This window comes from Anarhichas minor, unplaced genomic scaffold (assembly GCF_050575085.1).
Source record: "Anarhichas minor isolate MPS153535 unplaced genomic scaffold, ASM5057508v1 ptg000011l, whole genome shotgun sequence".
Taxonomy (NCBI): Eukaryota; Metazoa; Chordata; class Actinopteri; order Perciformes; family Anarhichadidae; genus Anarhichas; species Anarhichas minor.
Window position 1 is genome coordinate 12,447,501 of NW_027466457.1, and position 22,373 is coordinate 12,469,873.

Below are 22,373 nucleotides of genomic sequence, written 5' to 3' on the forward strand. Positions count from 1 at the left end.
GAAAAGAAAATGCTTTGGTATTTTCATTGTTATGTTACAAATGTCATGGTTATTATAATGCTTTTTTTTTTTTCATTAAAACTTGTATGGACTTTGAAAATGAGTAAAATGAGATACATGTATAATGTACGTGAACAAGGTTGCATTCCCAAGCAGGTCAATGTGAACTTCAAGATGAGCAGATGTTGCCGATTTCCAACGCAGAGAATCTGGACTGGACGGACTAATTGGAGATGACATTGTCACACGGCAGCAGAGGGCTGACCCCAACTCTCTTGGCACATTCGTTCTGCAGAAGAAAAATGCAAAAATGGAGTCGAGTTAGCTAAATGTCAAAGGCTTTTTCCTTAAAGCAATAGTTGGATTTTGGGAAAAGCGCTTGTTCCCTCACTGAGAGATGGTTGAAAAGATTGAGTCACTTCTGTTTGGTAAATTTAAAGCTACCATCAGCAGCCACTTAGCTTAGCTTAGCATAAGAATTGGAAGCACGGGGAAAAAGCTAGCCTAGCGCTGTCCAAAGTTAACAAGCTCCACATTGTAGTACCTCTACAGCTCACTTATTAAAAGGTATATCCCATTTGTAAAAAAAATTTAGTTTAAAAACGACTACTTGTAGAATACGGGGAGTTGTGTTCCAGACTGTTGGTGCAACGACACGTAGTTATACTTCTTGAAGTCTTGTTGTTACGGTGAGTTTGACAGACAAGGAAATGAATGTGTCTGGCTAAGGAACAGTTCGGCACACAACCCCCCCAATATAACTAGTCTTTTGTTTTCAATTAATAGTATTAGAAACAAGATATAACATGTAAGTTAGTGAGCTTTAGAAGTGTTGGGTGGATTTTGGTAACTTTGGACGGAGCAAGGCTAGCCATTTCTCCCGGTTTCCTGTCTTCATGCTAAGTTAAGCTAACTAACAGCTGGTTGTATAGCTTCATATTAAGGATTCAGATATGAGAGTAATATCAATCTTGTCATCAAGCTCTCTGCAAGAAAGTGATCAAGCGTATTACCCCCCAAAAAAATAGTTCTTTCAAAATATGAAAGAGAAGTGATAGATCACATCTGTTCCTGCATTTTGTTCATAATGACTGCTTGAGTTACGAGAGTGTCGCAGAGAATCTTCATTTGGACTAGTGAGAGAAAACATCAAAGTGTTTCAGATGACCACTTCATTTTGCAGCTCTTACCATGTGGTTGATGACATTGATGTGGTAGGGGATTCCGCCCATTTCCTCACACTCCTTCATGTTCATCCTCTCTGGATCTCCAGCAGTCAAAACGGGAGCGCCGGAGTCAGCCTGAGACAAACAGCAGCAGCACCACCAATCAAATGAAGCTCAAAGCAATTAACAGGCTTTGTTTCATTTTCTTTTACAATAATAAGAATTAACGGGTTGCAATCATTGGTCATCATCTACATGTTTTTTTTCTCCTAATTAGTCTGTATTAACGTGGCAGCAGTAGGATCTACTCACAGGCTCCATCCCTCTATGGATGGACAGAAGGTCTGACATCCTGTCGCCGAACCCGGGAGCAAAGTTCTCTGGGTTAATCGCCACGAAACACTGACCCTGAAAATACAAAAACCAGTAATGACATCACTGTGAACTGACCCAATACAAACAGTGAAGAGAGCCACGATGCAACATAAAAGGGCTTGCGTCGGACTCATTGATTGTGCTTATCGTTTAGATAACAGTGGCTGTCAGAGACACATTTCAGGATGTCAAAACCCGGCTCCCAAAAAAATGTGATGTTGGCTGCTTTTGACTGAGAGTCAATCTTTTTAACAGCTGTTTCTGTCCACCATCTCGTCAAGGATTTGATTTACTCAGCAGTGTGGGAACTGCTCAGTCACAACCTCCAACTCAAGGTGGTTTAGACACTTTGACTAGGAGAACAGAACACATCAAACCAGTGGGTTTTACACGAGTCACAAATAAATAAATAGCTAACGTACCAGGTTTGCAACGCGGTCTGTTACTTTCCACGTACGGATGTGGTTGCTGTACTGGGCACCGGCCAAGATACCACAGAACACTTCCACCATCATTCCAAGACCATAGCCTTTGTACCCTCCTGAGGACAACAACAACACAGACACACAAACTCCATTTATTTCATGTACAGACAGGATAAATGCAACAAATGTTATCATATACGATACAAGCCCTCCTTTACGGTGCATCCTCCTACCCTGTTCAGGACTACTGTTACTATCATAATCTAAGAAAGTGTTGCTGCATGAAAGACTTCCTCCGTGAATCACATCTTTCAATCCCACATATTCCAAATGAGACCCAATGTGTCAAAAGTTAATAGTGGAACACCAAGTGCCATTTTTGCAGCACATAACAGACTTGTCAGTCAGAGCCGTGCTTGTATTGGAAAATGTACAATTCCTCCTTGATTGTTAAATTATACGCGAGAGTAGAAGAGGGAGGATTATTTCAACATCTGAATGTGAGAAAAATGTCTAAAATCTAACCGCAGACATAACAGTATAACTTTGATATTGTATTTTAAGGTCAGGATGAAAAAATGCTCCCCGAGCAGACGTTTATCAGCTGGTTTCTGACCTGTGGCTTCACTTCCGCCAATGGGCACCAGTCCTCCTCCGCTCAGAACTTTCTTAGGGTCGGTGCTCAGCTTGCCCTGAGCATCACAGCCCCAGCCCTCAGGGATGGTGTCTCCACGCCGGTCATGGAGCTCCACCTGTGCACATAAAACATTGAGACATAAATTAAATACATTTTGTATAACTCTAAGTGGTCTCTTAAATGCTTATTTGTTCAGTATAAACATAGTCTTACCTTTCCAAGTGCTACTGCTGATGTGGCCATATCCAGAACAAAGCTGTCTCCGTCTTTAGCCGGAGCTGCCACGCTGATGGGGTTGGTGCCCAAAGTGCACTACAAACAGCAGGTTGATGGTATTAGAGTGAGACAGAGAGGTTGTTTGTGGCATGAAGTACAGTGTATTCTGTAGATTAAATCATATTTTTTACCTCTTTACCGCGTGTGGGAACCACCAGTGGGGACGTGTTGGTAAATGACATACCCTGTAATAGTCAGATTATTATCAGACACATAACACCATTTGGGAACAAAAAACGTCCATTATTTAATAAAGGACATTTTGTTTACATTAAATTCATAAAAAGGCAGGTTAACCTTTCACTCACAATCATGTTCTCCTTCAGAGCTTGCATTGAGTAGTATCCGGCGATACCGAAATGGTTGGAACCTGAGACAGTAAACATGTATAGTCACTGTTTTATTTGTTGGGATTCGTTGACCACTTTAGTGAAGTACATTTTACAGCTAAAACTTATTTAATCAGTGCATTTTCCTCTCTAAAGTAAATTCTATTCATTCAAATCCAATGCACTTTGTAGTCATCAGACACTACAGTGGTTTTGGTTTCTTTTCTCTCGCATTTAATTACCTGTTATATGAGCCAAACACGTAACGCATATTTATCACCCAACTGTTGTCGGCATGCTCGGACTCACCGTGTGCCACCACCCAGCCAATGCCCGCTTCTTTTGCCTTCTTCATGGCGAGTTTCATGCAGAAGTTTCCCACCACTGGACCCAGGAGGTTCTTCCCATCCACCAATGCTGTGGCTGCACTCTCCTTCTCCACCACCGGCTCACCGTCCTTGGCGCAGATTCCTGTCTCGACGTCCTTTACATACATATCTGGTAAAAAGTACAAAGACAGTAAGCACAAATGATTACCACTTTTAAATACAGGCACAAAAAAAAATCCAAATCAAGGGGTCGAAGGCTGGCCGAGAGATTTGTTTTCATACGAAGACTTAAAATTCTACAGTACTTCATTAGTCTGACCAATCTTTGTCAAATACATTCCTGTTGGACATCATAGTGGATACAATGTAACTGATGAAATAAGACTGGGTCATCAAATGGATACAAAATAGCATTTATGAAAACTGTACATATAAAGCCGAAGATATACTCGCTTTTAAAATAGAAGCTGTGGACAGAATTCAGAGTAAATCTACGATTGTCTCCACGCGGCTCTCAACAAGGCGTCAATATGTGTGCGGAGTCAGAAACTGACGCAAACGCTTGGTTAAAAAGAAAGTACATCTCGGAACGTTTTCACTTGTGGGCTGCGGCTCCCGGATTTCAAACGGAACCAACATGCTCGCTCATTTTGAAACGTTTCTTCCCTTATACTACAAAAATAGTATTTCTGAAAATACTTGAGGTCAGAAATTGCTGAATCGGTCTTCATTTTCGATCAACAGCGGTTAATTTAAAAGTGTTTGGGGAGTTTCCAGAGGAAGCCACTTGTGCTGGATGCTGCTGATATGCATGGAGTAGCCCAGCAACTTCACGCTAATGAGGAGCAGCCGTGTGCCGGTTTGTTTCTCAAAATGCAAAGCGGCGCAACAAGATTCCTTTGCACGGCCGCTTACATGAAGAATGAATGGTAAGTGTGGAAATGACGGATCCTGTGGACACCGTCACACGTGTCACAGTTTACCACTGTCAAATCAAACCACTTGTCTGGCAAAAAGTACAAGGATAGCAAACACAAATTATCACCACTTTTAAATACAGGCACAAAATAATCCAAATCAAGGGGTCGAAGGCTGGCCGAGAGATTTGTTTTCATACGCAGACCTAAAAATTCTATAGTACTTCATTAGTCTGACCAATCTTTGTCAAATACATTCCTGTTGGACATCATAGTGGATACAATGTAACTGATGAAATAAGACTGGGTCATCAAATGGATACAAAAATAGCATTTATGAAAACTGTACATATAATCGCTTTTAAATTAGAAGCTGTGGACAGAATTCAGAGCAAATCTACGATTGTCTCCACGCGGCTCTCAACAAGGCGTCAATATGTGTGCGGAGTCAGAAATTGACGCAAACGCTTGGTTAAAAAGAAAGTACATCTCGGAACGTTTTCACTTGTGGGCTGCGGCTCCCGGATTTCAAACGGAACCAACATGCTCGCTCATTTTGAAACGTTTCTTCCCTTATACTACAAAAATAGTATTTCTGAAAATACTTGAGGTCAGAAATTGCTGAATCGGTCTTCATTTTCGATCAACAGCGGTTAATATAAAAGTGTTTGGGGAGTTTCCAGAGGAAGCCACTTGTGCTGGATGCCCCTGATATGCATGGAGTAGCCCAGCAACTTCACGCTAATGAGGAGCAGCCGTGTGCCGGTTTGTTTCTCAAAATGCAAAGCGGCGCAACAAGATTCCTTTGCACGGCCGCTTACATGAACAATGAATGGTAAGTGTGGAAATGACGGATCCTGTGGACACCGTCACACGTGTCACAGTTTACCATTAAATACACCTTTAAATCAAACATGCAGACAACAAACTGTCAGCGCCCCACTGACCCATCCTGTTGAGTCCATGGCTGTAGTGGCCCCTGTGGTCTCCCTCCACCAGCACCTCGGCCAGGCTGCGTGCATGATGCTGCTTGGTGCCCACGCTTGTCATACACCTCTCGATGAAGCCTTGCACCTCCGACTTGCTAATCAGACATCTGCAAAGAGGAAAAATTCATAATCAGATGATAAAATCCTTAAATATGGATTGTTTTTCAAGCAGTTACTCAGATTCTGGTGTTGACCGTGCACATGTTAAAATAAAAAGAATATTTTTAATGCTGGACTTTGCATTTTTATATTTATATTGAGGAACATCAAAACTTGATGATAATGCTTGTTTTAAATTAATAGCGTTTGAGCAATAACTCAAAATAATGGAAGAGTTACACCATGTATAATGCTCCACATTTTATAGGATTTGACAGAATGCCAGACCGACACTATTTCAAAGTTTGAAGTCCATCATTGCAACAGTGATTGCACAACCTGTAACCACATAGATGATGTCGGTCATTACACTAAAGCTACGCTGTTATTACATTATGTTGTTGCTGCACACAGAGTAGGCCCCTAGCAGAAACACTGACGGTAGAAATGCTGTAAACAAAACGGTTACCTCGCTGTTGACTTTACAAGGAAATTCTGAGCTGTGTGATAATAAGATACAGCAGGACTTCATGTACCAGACGATGTTTTGGAAAAACATTCTCTCTCTCTTCAGAGTGTTACGCTATGAACAGTGGAGTCACTGTCTGTTTTCGTCTCAGTTTAAGTCACGTGCATGAAAACCCCTCAGGGAACTGCAATACTTAAGCAGTATGTTTAACAGAGTGAAAGATGTGTTGAATACTTTAGGGGGGGGCACTGATTAAGACATAGTAATGACTCAAGTGGTCGGTGAAACTAAGGATATTCATTATCATGCCTTTAATTCTAAGATCAAACTTCTTGAAAAGGGTCAAATATGAATGTAGCTGTCACATGCTTGATGAAATAAAAAGCACATGGTCCCTCAATCAGCACCAGATTCAAAAGGTTCATCACCCCTGTGGCACAGTAAGAGTGTTAATCTTGTACAAAACAAATTGTACAAGATGGACATGGATTTGCAGATATTTAAAAAGTGAATGCCGAGTGCAGACCAGAAGGACAAACTACAGACAATACCATTGTAGTGCTTATCTAATAGATTGTCACAGGGTAAAGTTCAGATGCTCTTTTCTGTGAGGGGTTAGGATGTCGTGTGAGTAACCAGGACATTGCTTTACTTGTGTTCTCTGTAAATGTAATCCCAGTTAAGAGACAACTTTAAGTAATATAATGTCTTCCAAACAAACTAGTTTACAGCTAAATGTTCCTCAGAAATTCTTTTCCAGATGTTACGACTCTCTGTGGTGAAACATGTCTTCACCATCTCAAAGTCATGTTTTTATTGACAGAACACATAAGGATGAGGTTTCTGAGGGTTTTCTAGTGTGCGACGCTGAAAACGTTTTACTTCCTTACTTCTCCATTGTCCTTCCATTCTCTTCTCCTTCCCTAGTTTCCTTCATTGTACTTTGGGGTATTCAGTCGTTAAAGAGAACGGGAAGTTTTGGAATCATTGATAATCGAGTCCAGATTTGGGCTGTGGGAGAGCTGGATCGGCCAGTTCCTCTCCAAAGTAACAGTGTGTTCTGTACAAAAGGCTCTGCTCAAAAAACAATAACTGATCCAAGGGGATGAAACACATAGCAGCCCTAACGGAGCCCATCCAAGTATGGAGGAGGTCTCAGTGGAAACTTATGCAATGTCTTATGTAAGAAAGAAGTACAAACCCTTCATACAATTTCTGAGAAATGAGGAAGGAGTAACGGAAAAGGGAAAACTTTAACCAGGGCTGCATGATAAAAGTTTGACATCTTCCACACCAAAGAAAGACTGTCAGCATGTCCCAAGGTCACACTGAGGGCCACATAGTGTTTGTTTTGGTGCTATAAACAGTAAAAATAATGCCTGTGGCATTTCAAACATAGCTTAAAAAGTTGCCATTGTCTATGCAGTTACATATTTTAACTTAGAAGAAAGACAACCGCACATAATCTGGCTCGACTGAATTCTCTGTGGACAATGTATGTAGCCTTTACTGGTTCATGTTACAAGTATACTGGGACATGCATGTGTCCAAGAAGGGGTCAACGCTCTCCTATAGGACAAACACATATAAAAACACAATGGAAGAAGATCCAGTAATTATTGATGCATTCATCAACTGCTCCAAAATCTTTAGAGACAGTGCACCATGAATCATGTCACCTCTAGGAGGAACAGAATTTGAAAATCCTCTTGAATGTGTGCAGAAGGATGTGTAACTTTATGCTTGTTGAGTGTTTATTTAACAATATGGAAAATAAACTAGACAGGTCTACAAGGGAAACCACTTGTCTACAGGCTGTGAAAAGTCTGGACACAAGTAGACTTGATCAACAGACTGTGCAGACTTACTGTACTTAGAAATATCTGCATGACTCTGCTCTGATGAAGCCTTCAATTCAAAAACGCACATGAAGCAACTATAAAGCACATAATTACAAAAGGTCAAAAGTTGCTCGTTGAAAGTTAAAAGTCTGCACATGAAACAGAACAAATAAAACGTCCCTTTTTAATCAGATTAGGAGCACACAGAAAAACAGTTTAGCAAAAAGCATGCTTCTGTTGACGCAGACAGGAGGAGTTCATGAACAGAAAGTGCTCCAAAATATGGGTCAAACAATGCACACAACTGTTCAAGGGAACTGTGCTAACTTATTGTTCGTTTCACTTTGTAAAGGTCATTGCCGACGACCAAAAGTTAGAAAAAAAACAGCTGCAATGATAACATACTTGATAACAAGTGTGCATTCAAAAACCTACTCAAGTAAAAGTACAGATAAAGTAAAAGTACTCTTAATGCAGAGAGTATGTGAAAGTAATACTAAATGTAATTAAAGTCCTTTCTTGAAGTCTACTTTGTTACGTTCCACTTCTGCAAGTCCATGAGTCGTGACATTCAGACCATCAGTTATAGTTTGTTCCTGTCAGCAGCCGGTCATGTCATGCGGCACATTTTGTCCTCACCTGGTCATGTTGGCGGTCCTGCTTTGCGCTGCAGCTTCAGGTCGATGGTTGTTGTCGCTACTGGTGCTGGTTGCTGGTGATCTGCTGGTGTCGATGATCAACGGAGACAACGGCCAACTTCCTCTTCAAACAGTACACAGTTAGGAAACGCCCAGCATTTCTGAAAGCTGGTAAATCTATCATATGTCTGTGGGCGGTGTTGGAGGAGAGGCGTATCGGGGGGAGTTGCTCTGTAACGCCGTCACACAGGCCTGTTCTGGCGTTTGAGGCGAGGTCGTGCGTTATGTAAATTGCGCATTTTGTCACATACGTGTTTGAGATGATAGCCTGCCTTTGAAGCGCACATGTTTGCCCCCTGACAAAAATAACACCGTAAATATTTACACAAGGACGCCTACTGTACATTATCAAGAGGCAACCCTGCTTATTTATTTTCTATTAAACCACCAGGAAAACTCTACTTCCTACTTAATCTTTTGGACGAAGTGCAACTGCAGTGATTAGACATGTCTAGATCATTCTTTGTTCATCATTGAAACTAATAAGGATTTACCAAAATAATGAGAATGAAAGCTCCCTCTCAAACATTACCAAAAAATAAGTCATGTAGGGCAATTTATTATCCTGCACAATACCTGCATCATACCGACAGGCCTTCTTCTCAGGAGAAATATGTGACTTTTCATAAACGTAAGGGACTTTTTGTAAATACATGACTGCAGGATATGCAAGAACAAAACATAACACAACTTTCCTTCTGTCTCTATTTGTAGTAGATTCAGCCAATGATACAGTCTGTCGGAGAAGCAGCGAAAGTCTCTGGTGCTTGTTGTAATGGGAGCACGGCTTTAGGCTAAGGTGTAGTCAGTTATGTAAGAGGACAGAGGACAGAGGACAGAGGAATCAAGCCTGAAACCGAACACCAACATAGAGGCGTATCCACAAAGAGTTACCTTTCAGGTATTTATGCTTTTGTTTCTTTTGTTTTGCTTTTGTTTACAATTAGCATTTCCCCCTACTTTATTTTCTTACTTATTTTCTAAACTCTGCTGCCTGGCCACTTACAGAAAACTAATGACAGACCAGTAGTGGAATAAGTGCTGAGATCTTTTACTTAAGTAGACGTAGCAATAAACAGTAGAAATACATAAACTTACTGTAAGATTCCTGCATTTAACAGGTCAAGCATTAACATATACTGAAAGTACCAAAAGTAAAAGTTGGCTACTCATCATAGTAGTGGAGTGAAAGTATGAAGTAAAGTAATAAAGTAACCTCAAAACTGTACTCAAGTAAAGTAATTGAGAAAATGTACTTTGTTACTTTGCACCGCTGGTGCAGACTGCGTCTGATCTCTTCACAACTGGTCTTCCATCGATGTCTTTCTCCCACACAGGCTTACCAGTAACAGTATCCTTGGTTATGTAACCTCACATATTCTCAACAGAGAAGCGCTGGCACTTGATTGTGCTTTGGAATTCTGATAAGAACATTTTTTTGGCTATTTACCAGAACACTGTTGGTGCCTTTCTTTCCAGCAGGCCACAAAGAGTCAGACACTCGCCGAACTTGGAAGTGTATCAATTCCGCTGTATTAGATGTGCACGTAAACATGCTGTGCAGACACATTTTCTCCACATGGAAGGAACGAGATAGTACAAACATAATAAATCTCAGGCTTTAGTCTTGTGCAAGATCTCACTTGGCAGCAAAGTAGTGGCAGTGGAGCATGTTGGTTTGTTTTTCCTGAGTGTTTTTGATAATGTTTCCCTTGAACTTAACTTGCCCTTGGAACAGGGACACTGGGAACCCAACCTGGGAAACCAGTTTAACTACTATGCTACGCACCCATTATCAGAAGATATCAAATTTCACTTATTGTAATTAAAAGGCATCGAACTATAAAGCAAGGAATTTCAGTCAGTATGTGTCTTTCTGTCTGTATGTGGGTGTGTCCTTGCAAATCTCAACAACCGTTCATCCGATGATATGTATTTTCCCGTTGTTTTCACAACATGTGAGCAACACTGTATTTCACCTGGCTTGATACTTATAACACTAACAACGTCACCGCCAGTAAAGTACTTCCGCCAATTCAAAATGCAGCCTTAAGTTCCTATTTTGATCCCAGGTTGTTGAGCCAGAAGATGATTGGCCTCCGTTTATGTGGCATTTGAATGGCTAACCCCTATCTGATATAAATGAAACTACTGGGAGCACGACTCATCCACTGTTGTAATTATCAGCATATCTAAACAGCAACTGTTTAAACAAAGGCTTCCTCCTATTGTGAGGAAAGATTAAAATGTCTTTGATCGTGTGTGTGTGTGTGTGTGTGTATGTGTGTGTGTGCAGTATATTTAAGTGGACAAACTCCTAAATACATGTGTTTACATGTGCAGGTCTGTATTTTTTTCAACTGGCTGTTCTGACCAGATTGCCATTCAATTAGCTTTGTAGTTTTTGGATCCTCGGAGTATAAATTCATCCTTTGCTGTAATGCCACATTTAGGTCAACATTTACTTTTTTTCATAGGAAATGTCAAAGTCATGTTTAGATGCCCATGGAATGAACTGAGCACATTAACAAACCCTCCGGACACTCAATGAGCTCTCCTATTGCACCATCTTGTGTGCAGTGTCAGCTTTGCACACAGAGACAGTGCCATGATCTAAGAGGCGTTACTGGTGAGGCTCAAAGAAAGTCAGCAGTCTGTTCCGTTCAACACTGTGCTGTGTGGTGCAGCCTCCAGGAGGCTTTTGTGCTTATGCTTTGGCTTCGGGCTGGTTATCATTGTGTTGATTGTGGTTTTTTGGAATGTTTAAAAATGTGGTTAGAAATGTGCTTTTCACTGGTTTCAGTAGTATTATACTAATAACAACCAAGTGTCAGAAAGATAGAAAAGGTTGTTTTAGTGTTTGAGATTAAATCAATTAGGATTGAGACACAAGATTTGGTTATTGTAAAACAGCATGCAGCATTTAGGAGGATCTTTTGGCAGAAATTGAATATATTATTTTTATTTGTAGTGTAAAGTCAACTGGAATTAAGAATCATTGTGTTTTCGTTAGCGTAGAATGAGTAGTGAATAAGGCCATTAGCGTTTTCACATCGACTGCTTTAGTTGTCCTACTACATGCTTGGCACTCAAGAGAAGCTGCAGTTGGTTGCAATCTGCAACCTCACCACTAGATGCCGCCAGATCCTACACACTGCACCTTTTTAAAGGATTTTTTATTTTTTAAATATCTTAGTTCAAATTTCATTAAATTATACATTAATACCCCAATCCCTGCAAATTTGTGTTGTTTATTCATCATTAACGCTATAAACGTTGTGCTTCATTTGACCAAAATGGAACTAACTGCCTAATCCATTTGATAAAACTCCTTTTCCTGATTAAGTTTAGGTTAGGGTAAAATTTAGGCATGTTTTAGTTCAGGATGGAAGGTTTGTTGAACCTGATTTGTGTCAAATCAAGTGTAAGTGTTCTTTCTGCATGTCTTCCTCCTGCTTCACCAGGCCTGGAGCGAACAGCTCACAAAAAGAGCAGCGAGAAGTTAGCGCCCCCTCCCTCTGCAGTGCCAGCTCCTAGTCTGTAATTCTCCACGGTTTAGACATCTGGAGGCATTTATCTCCAACCACAGGAGGAAAATAGTAAGTTGGAAGCTAGAGGCTGTGATTTGGGTGCGTATATATAAAGTTGCGAGCAAAGGAGAGGCTGCTAATATGATGGGAGGTCTGGAGGAGCGGGACACCCAAGTCATCAAAGACGAGGGGCGAGGAGCAGGAGGACTCATGGAGCAGCAGATTTAGTCTCTGCATTGCTCAATGGCATCTCAGAATGTGTATTTCACATGAAAGTAAAATCTTGATTCATCCTCTGCAATCACATCTTTCTTGATTTGCATGCCCGCCCACCTTTCTAATCATGTTCCACTCCTAGATTTAATAATAGAAATAAAAGCAATTCCGTCCAATGCATCAAATTACATTTTTTTGTATTGCATTCTATTTGTTCTGTGGTTTTGTAGTACAGCATACATCTGTGATGATGAAGCTAAAGGTTTCCTGTGGCACTAACCATCCAGCAGACGGTTAACATAAAATGGCAAGTCTTTCCCAAAACGTGCGCCATTTCATCTGCAATAATTCCTCAGACTGAGAGCAGGTTGAAATGATCTCGTCCCGCTGCAGGCCCCCACATTGCTGCTGACGCCTCTGTAGTGGTCAGCCTGGGCGGCCCTGCCTTACAAACGAGGGCACACAGTTTCCTAAAACGAGGGCACACAGTTTCCTAAAACGGGATGTTCTGTATATAGTTGGTACAGCAGCAGGCTCACAGCTGGGATGGAGAAAAAAAACTTGCCTTGCCCGATCCCTCAGACCCGCCCCAGAATCAAACCTAAGCCTGAAATTATGTATTATGATTGAGTGAAGGTGAAGCTGAAACCGAAGGAACTGAATCTCTTCATCCTCGTTCTTTTTCAGATCCATCCTCAGCTAATGAGCACAAGTCCTTGAAATTGTTTGTAGATATTTTGATAAATGAAGTAAAAGCATCATGTGAAAGAGAAAAATTCAATGCAATACTTAACAGTATCTGGTTTATTTAGCTCACTCACAAATGGTCAGCAATAAGTTGATGTAAAATTAGAACACTTAACGCAATAAAATACTACTAGAAATACATGAATAATGACCAAAAACAGATGTATGTTGTCACAAAATGTAAAAAGTGGCTGAAAGAAGACAAATAAGCGGCGATGGGAGGTGAAGGTTGATTATCATTTGTCATCATCGTGACATTCAGACGTTGGCTCCACAGTCCTCTGTTCTCTCTGCTCTTTCTATCCGGACTATCCGGAGATAATTTCAGCTGTCATCAAAATTTCCATTCAACATAAATACAATAAATAACAACGAAATGACCCAGAGAAGCTGCTTGCTCAATCTCTGAGCCGTTCACTCTGTTTGTTCCCCTCTTTTCCATTTCAGGCTGTTCACAGTCTTTGATCAACACATTTCTACTGACCGTGTCAGGGCGACTGGCTGGGGTAAACTCAATTCCCTTTAATACTGATATTACAATTAGGAATGCCCCAATATTGATATCCAACAGCTCTCACGAATACAAATTCTGATATGTGTTGGCCCACTAGTATCAAACAGCGTGTTGCTGTTACTGAACAACATTAACTTTTATAATTAGTTTTAGATCAATGGTCCGAAAGTATTATGTTGTATACATTTCTTTATATGCGTAACTCTGAGACACTAATTGAATGTCCTGTTTTAGTCTTTTATTGGCCAGAATGTTTGATACCAGCATTAGTACTGGTGCATCCCAAAGACGACATTCTTCTAATACACAAACCAAGTCTTGCTTTTCTTTCTCACCACTTAGGATTATGTTAGTGCTGAGCAGATTTCAGCTCAGATAGATTTCCTTTATCGCTTGACTTAGATTGGCTAAAAACATTTAGGAGCGATTATGTCAGCCCTCATCTGCTGAATCCCTCGCCCAAGTAATTATGAATGGAGACCCATTTTTGTGTTTTTTTGTGTGTCCCCCCCCCCCCCCCCCTTTGCCTCCATCTACCAGCTGAACAGCTTCATAAAGTTTTGGAAGCCGTCCTCTCCGAAGAAGTCGAAGGAGCCCTCGGAAGTGCCCAGGTGGATGAGCAGGAGGACCAGCAGGACGACGGCCAGAAGTGGAATCAGCAGGTTCCAGCCGGCTGCCAAGATGTTGTACCACTTGGCCTTGTCTGAACACTCCTGGGCCAGCTGTAGGTTGCCCTGAGTCTTCTGGTCCCTGGCCTACATAGACACACACACACACACACACACACACACACACACACACACACTCACATTATTACATGCAACCACTGAAGTCAGTATTAATCAATACAGAAATTATTAATCAGTGTGTTTCATAAAAGCTTTGACTGTACTTCGTGGTCCAACTATTTCTGAAGACAATTTATATACAAAAAGAACAAAAATGCTTAGTAAGTGTCTACGCCCATGTACACTGTAAATCTTGAGAGGACGAGGGCACACGGGCATATCATAATGTTCAGTCGCGTCTTTGTTTACAGTTCATCACAGCTTGTCCCATAATTCCAGATTTGTCCACATTGAGTGCAGATTCAAGGTTGGAGCAAGGGTGGAGTGATGTGAAATCCTTGAGCTGCTCTAAGTGTGTCCGTATATTTTGGAACGGACCAGGCTAAGTCTTTCCCGAGCGCTCTCTAATTTCCCATGAGTACTTGCCCATTAACAAGATGCCAATTACGCCATTTTTAACTCCAGTCATGTCTTTAATTTGAGTGCTGAGCCAATGCTGGGCCTGTGATTCAGAGCTGCGCCCTATGCAGACAGATGAAAGATTATTTTTTTAAAGACTTAAATAAAGAGTGAGCACACCCTTTTGTGGTGGGTTTTTCAGAAACCTTTTTATTCAGGTAGTCATATAGTTTGTCCAATCCTGCTTTGCACATGGCATTTTTAAGGATCTTTGTGTGGGAAAAGCTTTTGTTTTGGTTTACGTTCCTGTTTCTCCACAGTCCATTCCTGTGGTGAAGGATGTACCAACTCTACTTTCTGCCATCTGACATGGGACAATAACAGCTTTCTACAATGTTTGAAACATTTGCGTTTACATGGCGGAACACATGATACATTTTTGCTTGTTTTCATGGCATCACTCTAAGTCTGGCACTCTGAATTTTGCAATGCAAAATATTTTTTAAATACTTTTTTAAAGTTAATATTAAAGTGTCAAATACATCTATTTTTACAGGACAGTGAACAACAGCTTGACCCTTGTATTGTTTGATTCATCTCTCAGACACATAACTAGAGAGAATCTTTCAGTTATCGTTTGGACATCAGTTCGGCCTCATTCTTCGTTTTTGACACCTCAGTTACTTTCTTGCACGATTCAGTTTCTAAACTGAAAAGTACAAGTTAAGTGTGACACAAAGGTAAAAAAGCAGAAGATCTCACCTTGATGGAGTAGACGAGAGCCATGAATCCCAGGCAGCAGAAGTTAACGTACAAGGTGTTGCACAGCGACCAGACTAAATAGTCCCGGGGAGGATTCTTGCCAGTGTTGTCCATGTTCACCACGGTGGATCCAGCCGGCTTACGGGCAGACTTACAGTTGGTGAGCGGGGTGCAGTCTGAGGGGAAGTTGTACGAGTGGTTGTCCATGCTTAATGTTTAGACAGAAGATCCTCGGCTGTGGGTGAATAGGTGGGTTTGCAAACTGACCAGTCTTCCAGAAGCCTGTGCACTGTCCCTCTTTGGAAAGTAGTCCCCCCCCCTTCCTTTATGAGAGGCTTATAAAGGCCCATGAAGAGGGAGGTGACCGGGAGAGGACGCATGGGCAGGGTCCTTTAATATACAGCAGGTCTGTCATTATGTGGTCAGGCCTGGGAGAGACTGAAATAGAGATACAGGAACACAGAAAGCGGTATGAGAGAGGAGACAGAAAAAGAGACAGTGAACAGAGACATGGGAGCAGTGCAAAGTCTCTTCCACCAAAGTACCCACCACCTCAGCTTTCTTAAAGGTCCTAGTGGTGGGGGTCAGGTGGTTGAGTTGGGCGGAGGTAGCAGAGCACAACGGGGGCAGAGTAGTGCAGTTCCAAGGCCTTGAAGGTGTTGAGGAGAAGTTTATCTGAAAATCTGTCAGCCAGAGGCCTTGACAGACAAGTCTGCGATGTGCATGGTCTCTCGGGGAGCTAACTGGCAGCAAAAAGGTCACATTTTACACATAACTCCATTAGGTTTTTATGTCCACAGTTACAAGATCTAAAATGAAAGTTGCCTCCACATTGAGACATACGTGTTCCTCATCGAGTTGACTTGTACTTCATTCATTAGTATGTTCGCATTTGGAAAGAAAGAAAGTAATATGTGAATCAAAACCAAAAAAAGTTAGCAGAGGATGGTTTCGATCCATCGACCTCTGGGTTATGGGCCCAGCACGCTTCCGCTGCGCCACTCTGCTCCATGAAATTAAATGACAGACAGGGATATAATATAGTGACCAACGCGATATTTTTCGTTACCTGGACTCTTTTATTTTTCTGCATGATCAGGAGTTGTTTTTGAAAATCTATATTTATACGAATATGACGTATACATGACGTTATATATGAGCCTCCTAAGTACATGTTCAAGTCACCAGCGACAAACTAAGATTAGGAGAAATAACCGATATAGCCAAGCAATTGAGTTGTTGTGTGAGAACCAAAGACTGTGAGGACCAGTGAACAGATAAGCAACCGCTTGCTATGTAGCTTCACTAATTCACCTTGGTTGTATTTGTTAACTTGCGTATTTGGTCCTGTGTTGATTATTGTCATAGACGTGTTGTTGACATCCGGGCTACCGTAGGGCTAGACGTAAATGGGCGGGCCTTAGCACTTCCTACTTCCGTGTTTTCAAATAGTCGGCTTATGTTATCTGCACCGAGGAGCCCTCTGTATGCTGCTTTTTAAGGCTTTTCCTCTCTGATCCCGGGTGACTGACATGTGCAATCCTCTGGTAGGGTGATCATTTTAGCTTTTAAGCTCAGTCATGAATGCGATGTGTTTTACCCTCTTGTTTGATACCGCCCCGCTAGCGGGCCCGCCTCCACGTGACGGAGCAGTATGGGTAGTGCGCAATATTAGTGGTAAATGGGAACGTTATGTTTGTTCATATAATGCATTTGTTTGGCAGTGTCTATTCTGCATCTCATCATCAGAGTCGAGTTTGCATTACTGCAAACAAACCAAGAACGGTAAATGTCAGTCGGGTGTATCAGAATGAAGTGAGCAGACCTGTCCAATTACACCTTTCCACTTCCAGGTGCAGGGCGAAACCAAACCAGTGATGATTCCAGTTACTGACAGTGAATCAGTCTGTACTCCATGCTCAAAGGCTTTATTTATCTGTTGATAGTAAAGAACCCTCAAAGAAATACTCCGGCTCCTCTACTTTGAAATACAACAAATGGTTCTGATGACGTATGTTTATAAATGGTATGTAATTAGTATTTAAGAAATCTACTTTCCAAACTAAATATAATGTGTTTTGCAGTTGTTCTTGTATGAACAATACACTCCTCTCAGATATACATCTATAAAAAATGTGTGTTTGTATGTATGTATGTATGTATGTATGTATATATATATATATATTTTATTTTTTTTAATATTTTTTTTTTGTTCTACATTTGTTGCTTTGAATAAAATAAATTATGCAAATTAAAAAAAAAGCGCTGCCCTAATAACATGTATTATTATTATTAGATTACTTTATTATTATTATTTTCATTACAGTTCTAGCACCAATATTCAGTTTAAATGTAACCCTGTAACTCGGTGCAGTTTTTAGAGAAAATGTGTAATAGTCAGTGTTTTATCTTTAACAAACAATTTAATTTAAATTTTCTATGAAATTAAAAATTTAATTTAATTACAGTTATGAGAAATATGTAGAATTGGCAGGTCATACTTTCAAGTAATCGACTTGGCTAACAAAGTTGCTCTGGCTGAAGTTAATTTGTCTTTTGTCTGATTAAACTAGTTTTCCCAGGTGTGAAACGTAAACATGTTGTTTCATGTTGGTGATTTGACACTGAAAAGAGTCTAAGATCCTCCCTCATGTTTCACCTGCAGTGCTGTTAGACTGGACAGCTTATTGTGGATCACTTTTCTGTATTTCCCCTCAATACACACGCACACACACACACACGTACCATGTTTATATGAATTATCTTCTCTGTGTGTAAGGAGATATAAACTATGGTGACATTTTTTGAAGTAACGATGTCCTGTGGAGTTTTCTTGTTAATAAACTTAAGTTGTCTTAACATTCATCTGAAGGCGTTGTGTGAGGTGTAACACATGTGATGTAAAACATTTGCCATGTTTTCCTGATATTTATTTAAGGTCATCGTACTTCTCACATCTTAATTATCTTGAAATCGTATTATTGTATTTTAGCATGCATGTGTATTGTTTTTTTGATTAGTCCTGCATTTATTCATACAGCTTTAGGACACACTGTTCAGAGTAAGAATAAGGAAATACTACACCCACCCTGGCCCTGTTTCCTTTTTGGGTGGAGTTCTTTGGCTTGAAATCAGCACCAGTGAAAATGTCAAAACACCATCATTTGTGGAAATTATGAAAATCATGCCAGTATGTCCACAATCTGTTTATTTACCTTAAAAATCTCACAAGCACATTTCAAAGTTATAAAACAGACGTCTTTATTAACAGATTAAAAAGTTATCTTTTTTCAGAACCATTGCTAAAACAAATACCTTACAGACAGGAAGTCACAATCTAATAACAGTCCGGCATAGATGTGAACTACAGATTGTCATTAAAGAAACATGGCTGATTTTAAGGCTTTTGTAACACAAACAGCAAAAGTATCTGTTTTGCTTACAACAGGTACAACAGGTTACAAATTGCGCCGTAAGTGTAAAGCACAGAACCACAAGAGCCACTAAGCCACAGCAGCAGGCAACTCTGAACACCATTTGAAATTTAGCCACCGTAAGGGAAATTGTTTCTCGTGTAATCCCTGAAATGGCTGACCATCTGATTCATTTTTATGACCACGAAGATAAAAGCACTGATGAAAATAAGGCTGAGGAGGCAACTCAGGACTGTGGCCCAGATGTTGAGGCAGCGGGCAGTGGAGCCGTAGTGTCGGGCACCAGACATGTCTCCAGCCATCTTCTGGTCTCTGGCCTGGAAGGACCAAAGCACATTGATTTTAGAAGTGGATTCATAGTAATGCTCGACATCAAGGGGCCGTAAACCGCCAACACTGACCCTAAGCTCAGTCTGATGAGGTTTGCTGTACTTCTACTTTGGAAATGAGATTGCTTTCTCCCATTTCCCATATATACAGGTGCTGGTCATATAATTAGAATATCATCAAAAAGTTGATTTATTTCACTAATTCCATTCAAAAAGTGAAACTTGTCTATTATATTCATTCATTACACACAGACTGATATATTTCAAATGTTTATTTCTTTTAATTTTGATGATTATAACTGACAACTAAGGAAAATCCCAAATCCAGTATCTCAGAAAATTAGAATATTACTTAAGACCAATACAAAAAGGATTTTTAGAAATCTTGGCCAACTGAAAAGTATGAACATGAAAAATATGAGCATGTACAGCACTCAATACTTAGTTGGGGCTCCTTTTGCCTGAATTACTGCAGCAATGCGGCGTGGCATGGAGTCGATCAGTCTGTGGCACTGCTCAGGTGTTATGAGAGCCCAGGTTGCTCTGATAGTGGCCTTCAGCTCTTCTGCATTGTTGGGTCTGGCATTTCGCATCATCCTCTTCACAATACCCCATAGATTTTCTATGGGGTTAAGGTCAGGCGAGTTTGCTGGCCAATTAAGAACAGGGATACCATGGTCCTTAAACCAGGTACTGGTTGCTTTGGCACTGTGTGCAGGTGCCAAGTCCTGTTGGAAAATGAAATCTGCATCTCCATAAAGTTGGTCAGCAGCAGGAAGCATGAAGTGCTCTAAAACTTCCTGGTATACGGCTGCGTTGACCTTGGACCTCAGAAAACACAGTGGACCAACACCAGCAGATGACATGGCACCCCAAACCATCACTGACTGTGGAAACTTTACACTGGACCTCAAGCAACGTGGATTGTGTGTCTCTCCTCTCTTCCCCCAGACTCTGGGACCCTGATTTCCAAAGGAAATGCAAAATTTACTTTCATCAGAGAACATAACTTTGGACCACTCAGCAGCAGTCCAGTCCTTTTTGTCTTTAGCCCAGGCGAGACGCTTCTGACGCTGTCTGTTGTTCAAGAGTGGCTTGACACAAGGAATGCGACAGCTGAAACCCATGTCTTGCATACGTCTGTGCGTAGTGGTTCTTGAAGCACTGACTCCAGCTGCAGTCCACTCTTTCTGAATCTCCCCCACATTTTTTAATCGGTTTTGTTTCACAATCCTCTCCAGGGTGCGGTTATCCCTATTGCTTGTACACTTTTTTCTACCACATCTTTTCCTTCCCTTCGCCTCTCTATTAATGTGCTTGGACACAGAGCTCTGTGAACAGCCAGCCTCTTTTGCAATGACCTTTTGTGTCTTGCCCTCCTTGTGCAAGGTGTCAATGGTCGTCTTTTGGACAACTGTCAAGTCAGCAGTCTTCCCCATGATTGTGTAGCCTACAGAACTAGACTGAGAGACCATTTAAAGGCCTTTGCAGGTGTTTTGAGTTAATTAGCTGATTAGAGTGTGGCACCAGGTGTCTTCAATATTGAACCTTTTCACAATATTCTAATTTTCTGAGATACTGAATTTGGGATTTTCCTTAGTTGTCAGTTATAATCATCAAAATTAAAATAAATAAACATTTGAAATATATCAGTCTGTGTGTAATGAATGAATATAATAGACAAGATTCACTTTTTGAATGGAATTAGTGAAATAAATCAACTTTTTGATGATATTCTAATTATATGACCAGCACCTGTCGTTTTCCTTACATAAGTGTTCTGATTCTTCATATTTAAGAATGTCCAGCAAAGTTTGGAACAAATTTAAAGTTGTCTTTGTTCTTTTATCTCATTTTCCATGTTTTTATTTTTCCTTATTTGTAATTTTTTGTTTCAATATTTAAACTTTCGTCTTCAAGCCTAGTGATTTCTATAATCTTAGAGATGAACATTGTCTCCTAACTGCCCGTGCTCTGCATGATTCTTGTCATGGTCTAAGTGAGGGCTGTGTTTTGTCTGCAAAAATATGGTGAAACGTTTATTTTCCACGAACCCTATCTCTCCTTTGTTTAAAAAAAGTGCTGCTTGAAATTGAAAAACTATTTTTTTTTTCAATATTCTTTGATAGGCAATAGTAGAAGATTCCCCATGAATGAAAGTCACCTTGATAGAGAAGATGAGAGCCGCCAGTCCGAGGCAGAAGGGATTCCAGTGGACAACGTTGAAGATTGACCAGATGACATGGTCCCTGGGGGTCTCCGAGGCGATGTTCACAGTGGTGTACTGAACCATAGGTCCTCCAGGGTATCCAGGGTATCTAGGCTGTCCAGGGTATCCAGGCTGTCCAGGGTATCCAGGCTGTCCAGGGTATCCAGGCGGTCCAGGGTATCCAGGCAGCCCAGGGTATCCAGGCAGTCCAGGGTACCCATCATTGCTCCCCTGCAATGGAACATTCTCAGTCGGGTAACTCACAGGATTCATGCTGTCAGCTCACCTGCAGTTTGGAGTGTGGGTTGCAGGAAGGTGTGTAAGAACTCAACTCCTCCTGAAGTTGCGCAAGAACTCAACTCCACCTGAAGTTACACAAGAACTCAACTGTCAACGTAACTATCGGTTTCTTCTTCACACCAAATGTCCAATAAAACACAAGGGTTGGCTGTGGTTATGGCAAAGAACATACAATACAAGCCTTTTGGCTTCTTAAAAAAATCCACGAAGAGTTTGCAGATTAATTTAAAAAAACAACATTTTGTCCATTAAACAATCCTTTTGAATTCCCCCCCAACTGACACATAAATAAAACATATTATATCATAGTTTTTTATGATTTTTTTTTATGACATTCTATAATATGACGCTTCATGATTTATTTTATGTCATACTATACTATTACTTTTATGAAATACTATGCCTTTTAATCATTTTATATGACATACGTATGACTTTCTTTTTTTTTAACATCAAAATCTCAATTTCAAAAAGTGATCCAACTGACAAACTAAACTTCTGTTTATTGACAAATAAAAGCAATTGTTTTGATTTCATTTGTCATTAAAAGAAAGTCGAGACACAATCATCACAGACAGGAAATCTCAAACAAATT

At 40.6% G+C, this 22,373-nt stretch overlaps 3 protein-coding genes, 1 long non-coding RNA gene and 1 other non-coding gene across 7 annotated transcripts in view; 1 reads left to right on the forward strand and 4 right to left on the reverse strand.

Moving 5' to 3' along the window:
• The window catches only part of LOC142947702 (putative oxidoreductase YjmC), a 9,136-nt gene extending 485 nt beyond the window's left edge, over nt 1-8,651 (reverse strand). The window contains exons 1-11 of the mRNA XM_076089463.1: nt 8,492-8,651; nt 5,402-5,550; nt 3,518-3,706; nt 3,188-3,249; nt 3,011-3,064; nt 2,817-2,915; nt 2,583-2,718; nt 1,964-2,082; nt 1,479-1,574; nt 1,191-1,301; nt 1-289 (exon numbers count right to left, since the gene is read on the reverse strand). The exon at nt 1-289 is cut by the window's left edge and continues 485 nt beyond it. Coding sequence (XP_075945578.1) covers nt 224-289; nt 1,191-1,301; nt 1,479-1,574; nt 1,964-2,082; nt 2,583-2,718; nt 2,817-2,915; nt 3,011-3,064; nt 3,188-3,249; nt 3,518-3,706; nt 5,402-5,550; nt 8,492-8,499 — 1,089 coding nt within the window. The 5' untranslated portion in view covers nt 8,500-8,651 and the 3' untranslated portion in view covers nt 1-223. The remainder of the gene's footprint in view (nt 290-1,190; nt 1,302-1,478; nt 1,575-1,963; nt 2,083-2,582; nt 2,719-2,816; nt 2,916-3,010; nt 3,065-3,187; nt 3,250-3,517; nt 3,707-5,401; nt 5,551-8,491) is intronic.
• A 4,421-nt stretch (nt 8,652-13,072) lies between these two features.
• On the reverse strand, nt 13,073-17,096 carry LOC142947703 (interferon-induced transmembrane protein 5-like). Of its 3 annotated transcripts, none has more exons than XM_076089466.1 (4): nt 16,821-17,096; nt 16,056-16,245; nt 15,507-15,944; nt 13,073-14,312 (listed from the first exon to the last, which is right to left on the reverse strand). In XM_076089466.1, exons 3-4 carry the CDS (start codon nt 15,711-15,713, stop codon nt 14,091-14,093), a joined length of 429 nt encoding a protein of 142 aa, XP_075945581.1. In that variant the 5' UTR covers nt 15,714-15,944; nt 16,056-16,245; nt 16,821-17,096; the 3' UTR covers nt 13,073-14,090. The 3 variants fall into 3 exon arrangements, with proteins under 3 accessions (XP_075945581.1, XP_075945580.1, XP_075945579.1); XM_076089465.1 differs by having other exon boundaries at nt 16,056-16,249; XM_076089464.1 differs by lacking the exon at nt 16,821-17,096 and having other exon boundaries at nt 16,056-16,493.
• Nucleotides 16,443-16,514, reverse strand: trnam-cau (transfer RNA methionine (anticodon CAU)). The gene has a single exon. It is a non-coding gene; the product is annotated as a tRNA-Met (tRNA).
• LOC142947704 (uncharacterized) lies at nt 16,461-18,593 on the forward strand. Its single transcript, XR_012953400.1, has 2 exons — nt 16,461-17,053; nt 17,360-18,593. It is a non-coding gene; the product is annotated as an uncharacterized LOC142947704 (long non-coding RNA).
• Nucleotides 18,594-19,050: 457 nt separating this feature from the next.
• On the reverse strand, nt 19,051-22,061 carry LOC142947922 (dispanin subfamily A member 2b-like). Its single transcript, XM_076089794.1, has 3 exons — nt 21,696-22,061; nt 21,434-21,587; nt 19,051-19,257 (listed from the first exon to the last, which is right to left on the reverse strand). The coding sequence occupies exons 1-3, from the start codon at nt 21,749-21,751 to the stop codon at nt 19,051-19,053; spliced, it is 417 nt and encodes a 138-aa protein (XP_075945909.1). The 5' UTR covers nt 21,752-22,061.
• Between the last annotated feature and the right edge of the window lie 312 nt (nt 22,062-22,373).

Bases quoted from the DNA above. Each gene is read 5' to 3' on its own strand.
- LOC142947922 (XM_076089794.1), bottom strand. From the start codon at position 21,751: ATGAATCCTGTGAGTTACCCGACTGAGAATGTTCCATTGCAGGGGAGC. The intron at 21,588-21,695 runs GTACCCTGGACT...TGGACAGCCTAG, and splicing joins TTGCAGGGGAGCAATGATGG to ATACCCTGGATACCCTGGAG. The intron at 19,258-21,433 runs GTGACTTTCATT...TGGTCCTTCCAG, and splicing joins CTCTCATCTTCTCTATCAAG to GCCAGAGACCAGAAGATGGC.
- LOC142947703 (XM_076089466.1), bottom strand. From the start codon at position 15,713: ATGGACAACCACTCGTACAACTTCCCCTCAGACTGCACCCCGCTCACC. The intron at 14,313-15,506 runs GTGAGATCTTCT...GTGTCTATGTAG, and splicing joins CTCTCGTCTACTCCATCAAG to GCCAGGGACCAGAAGACTCA.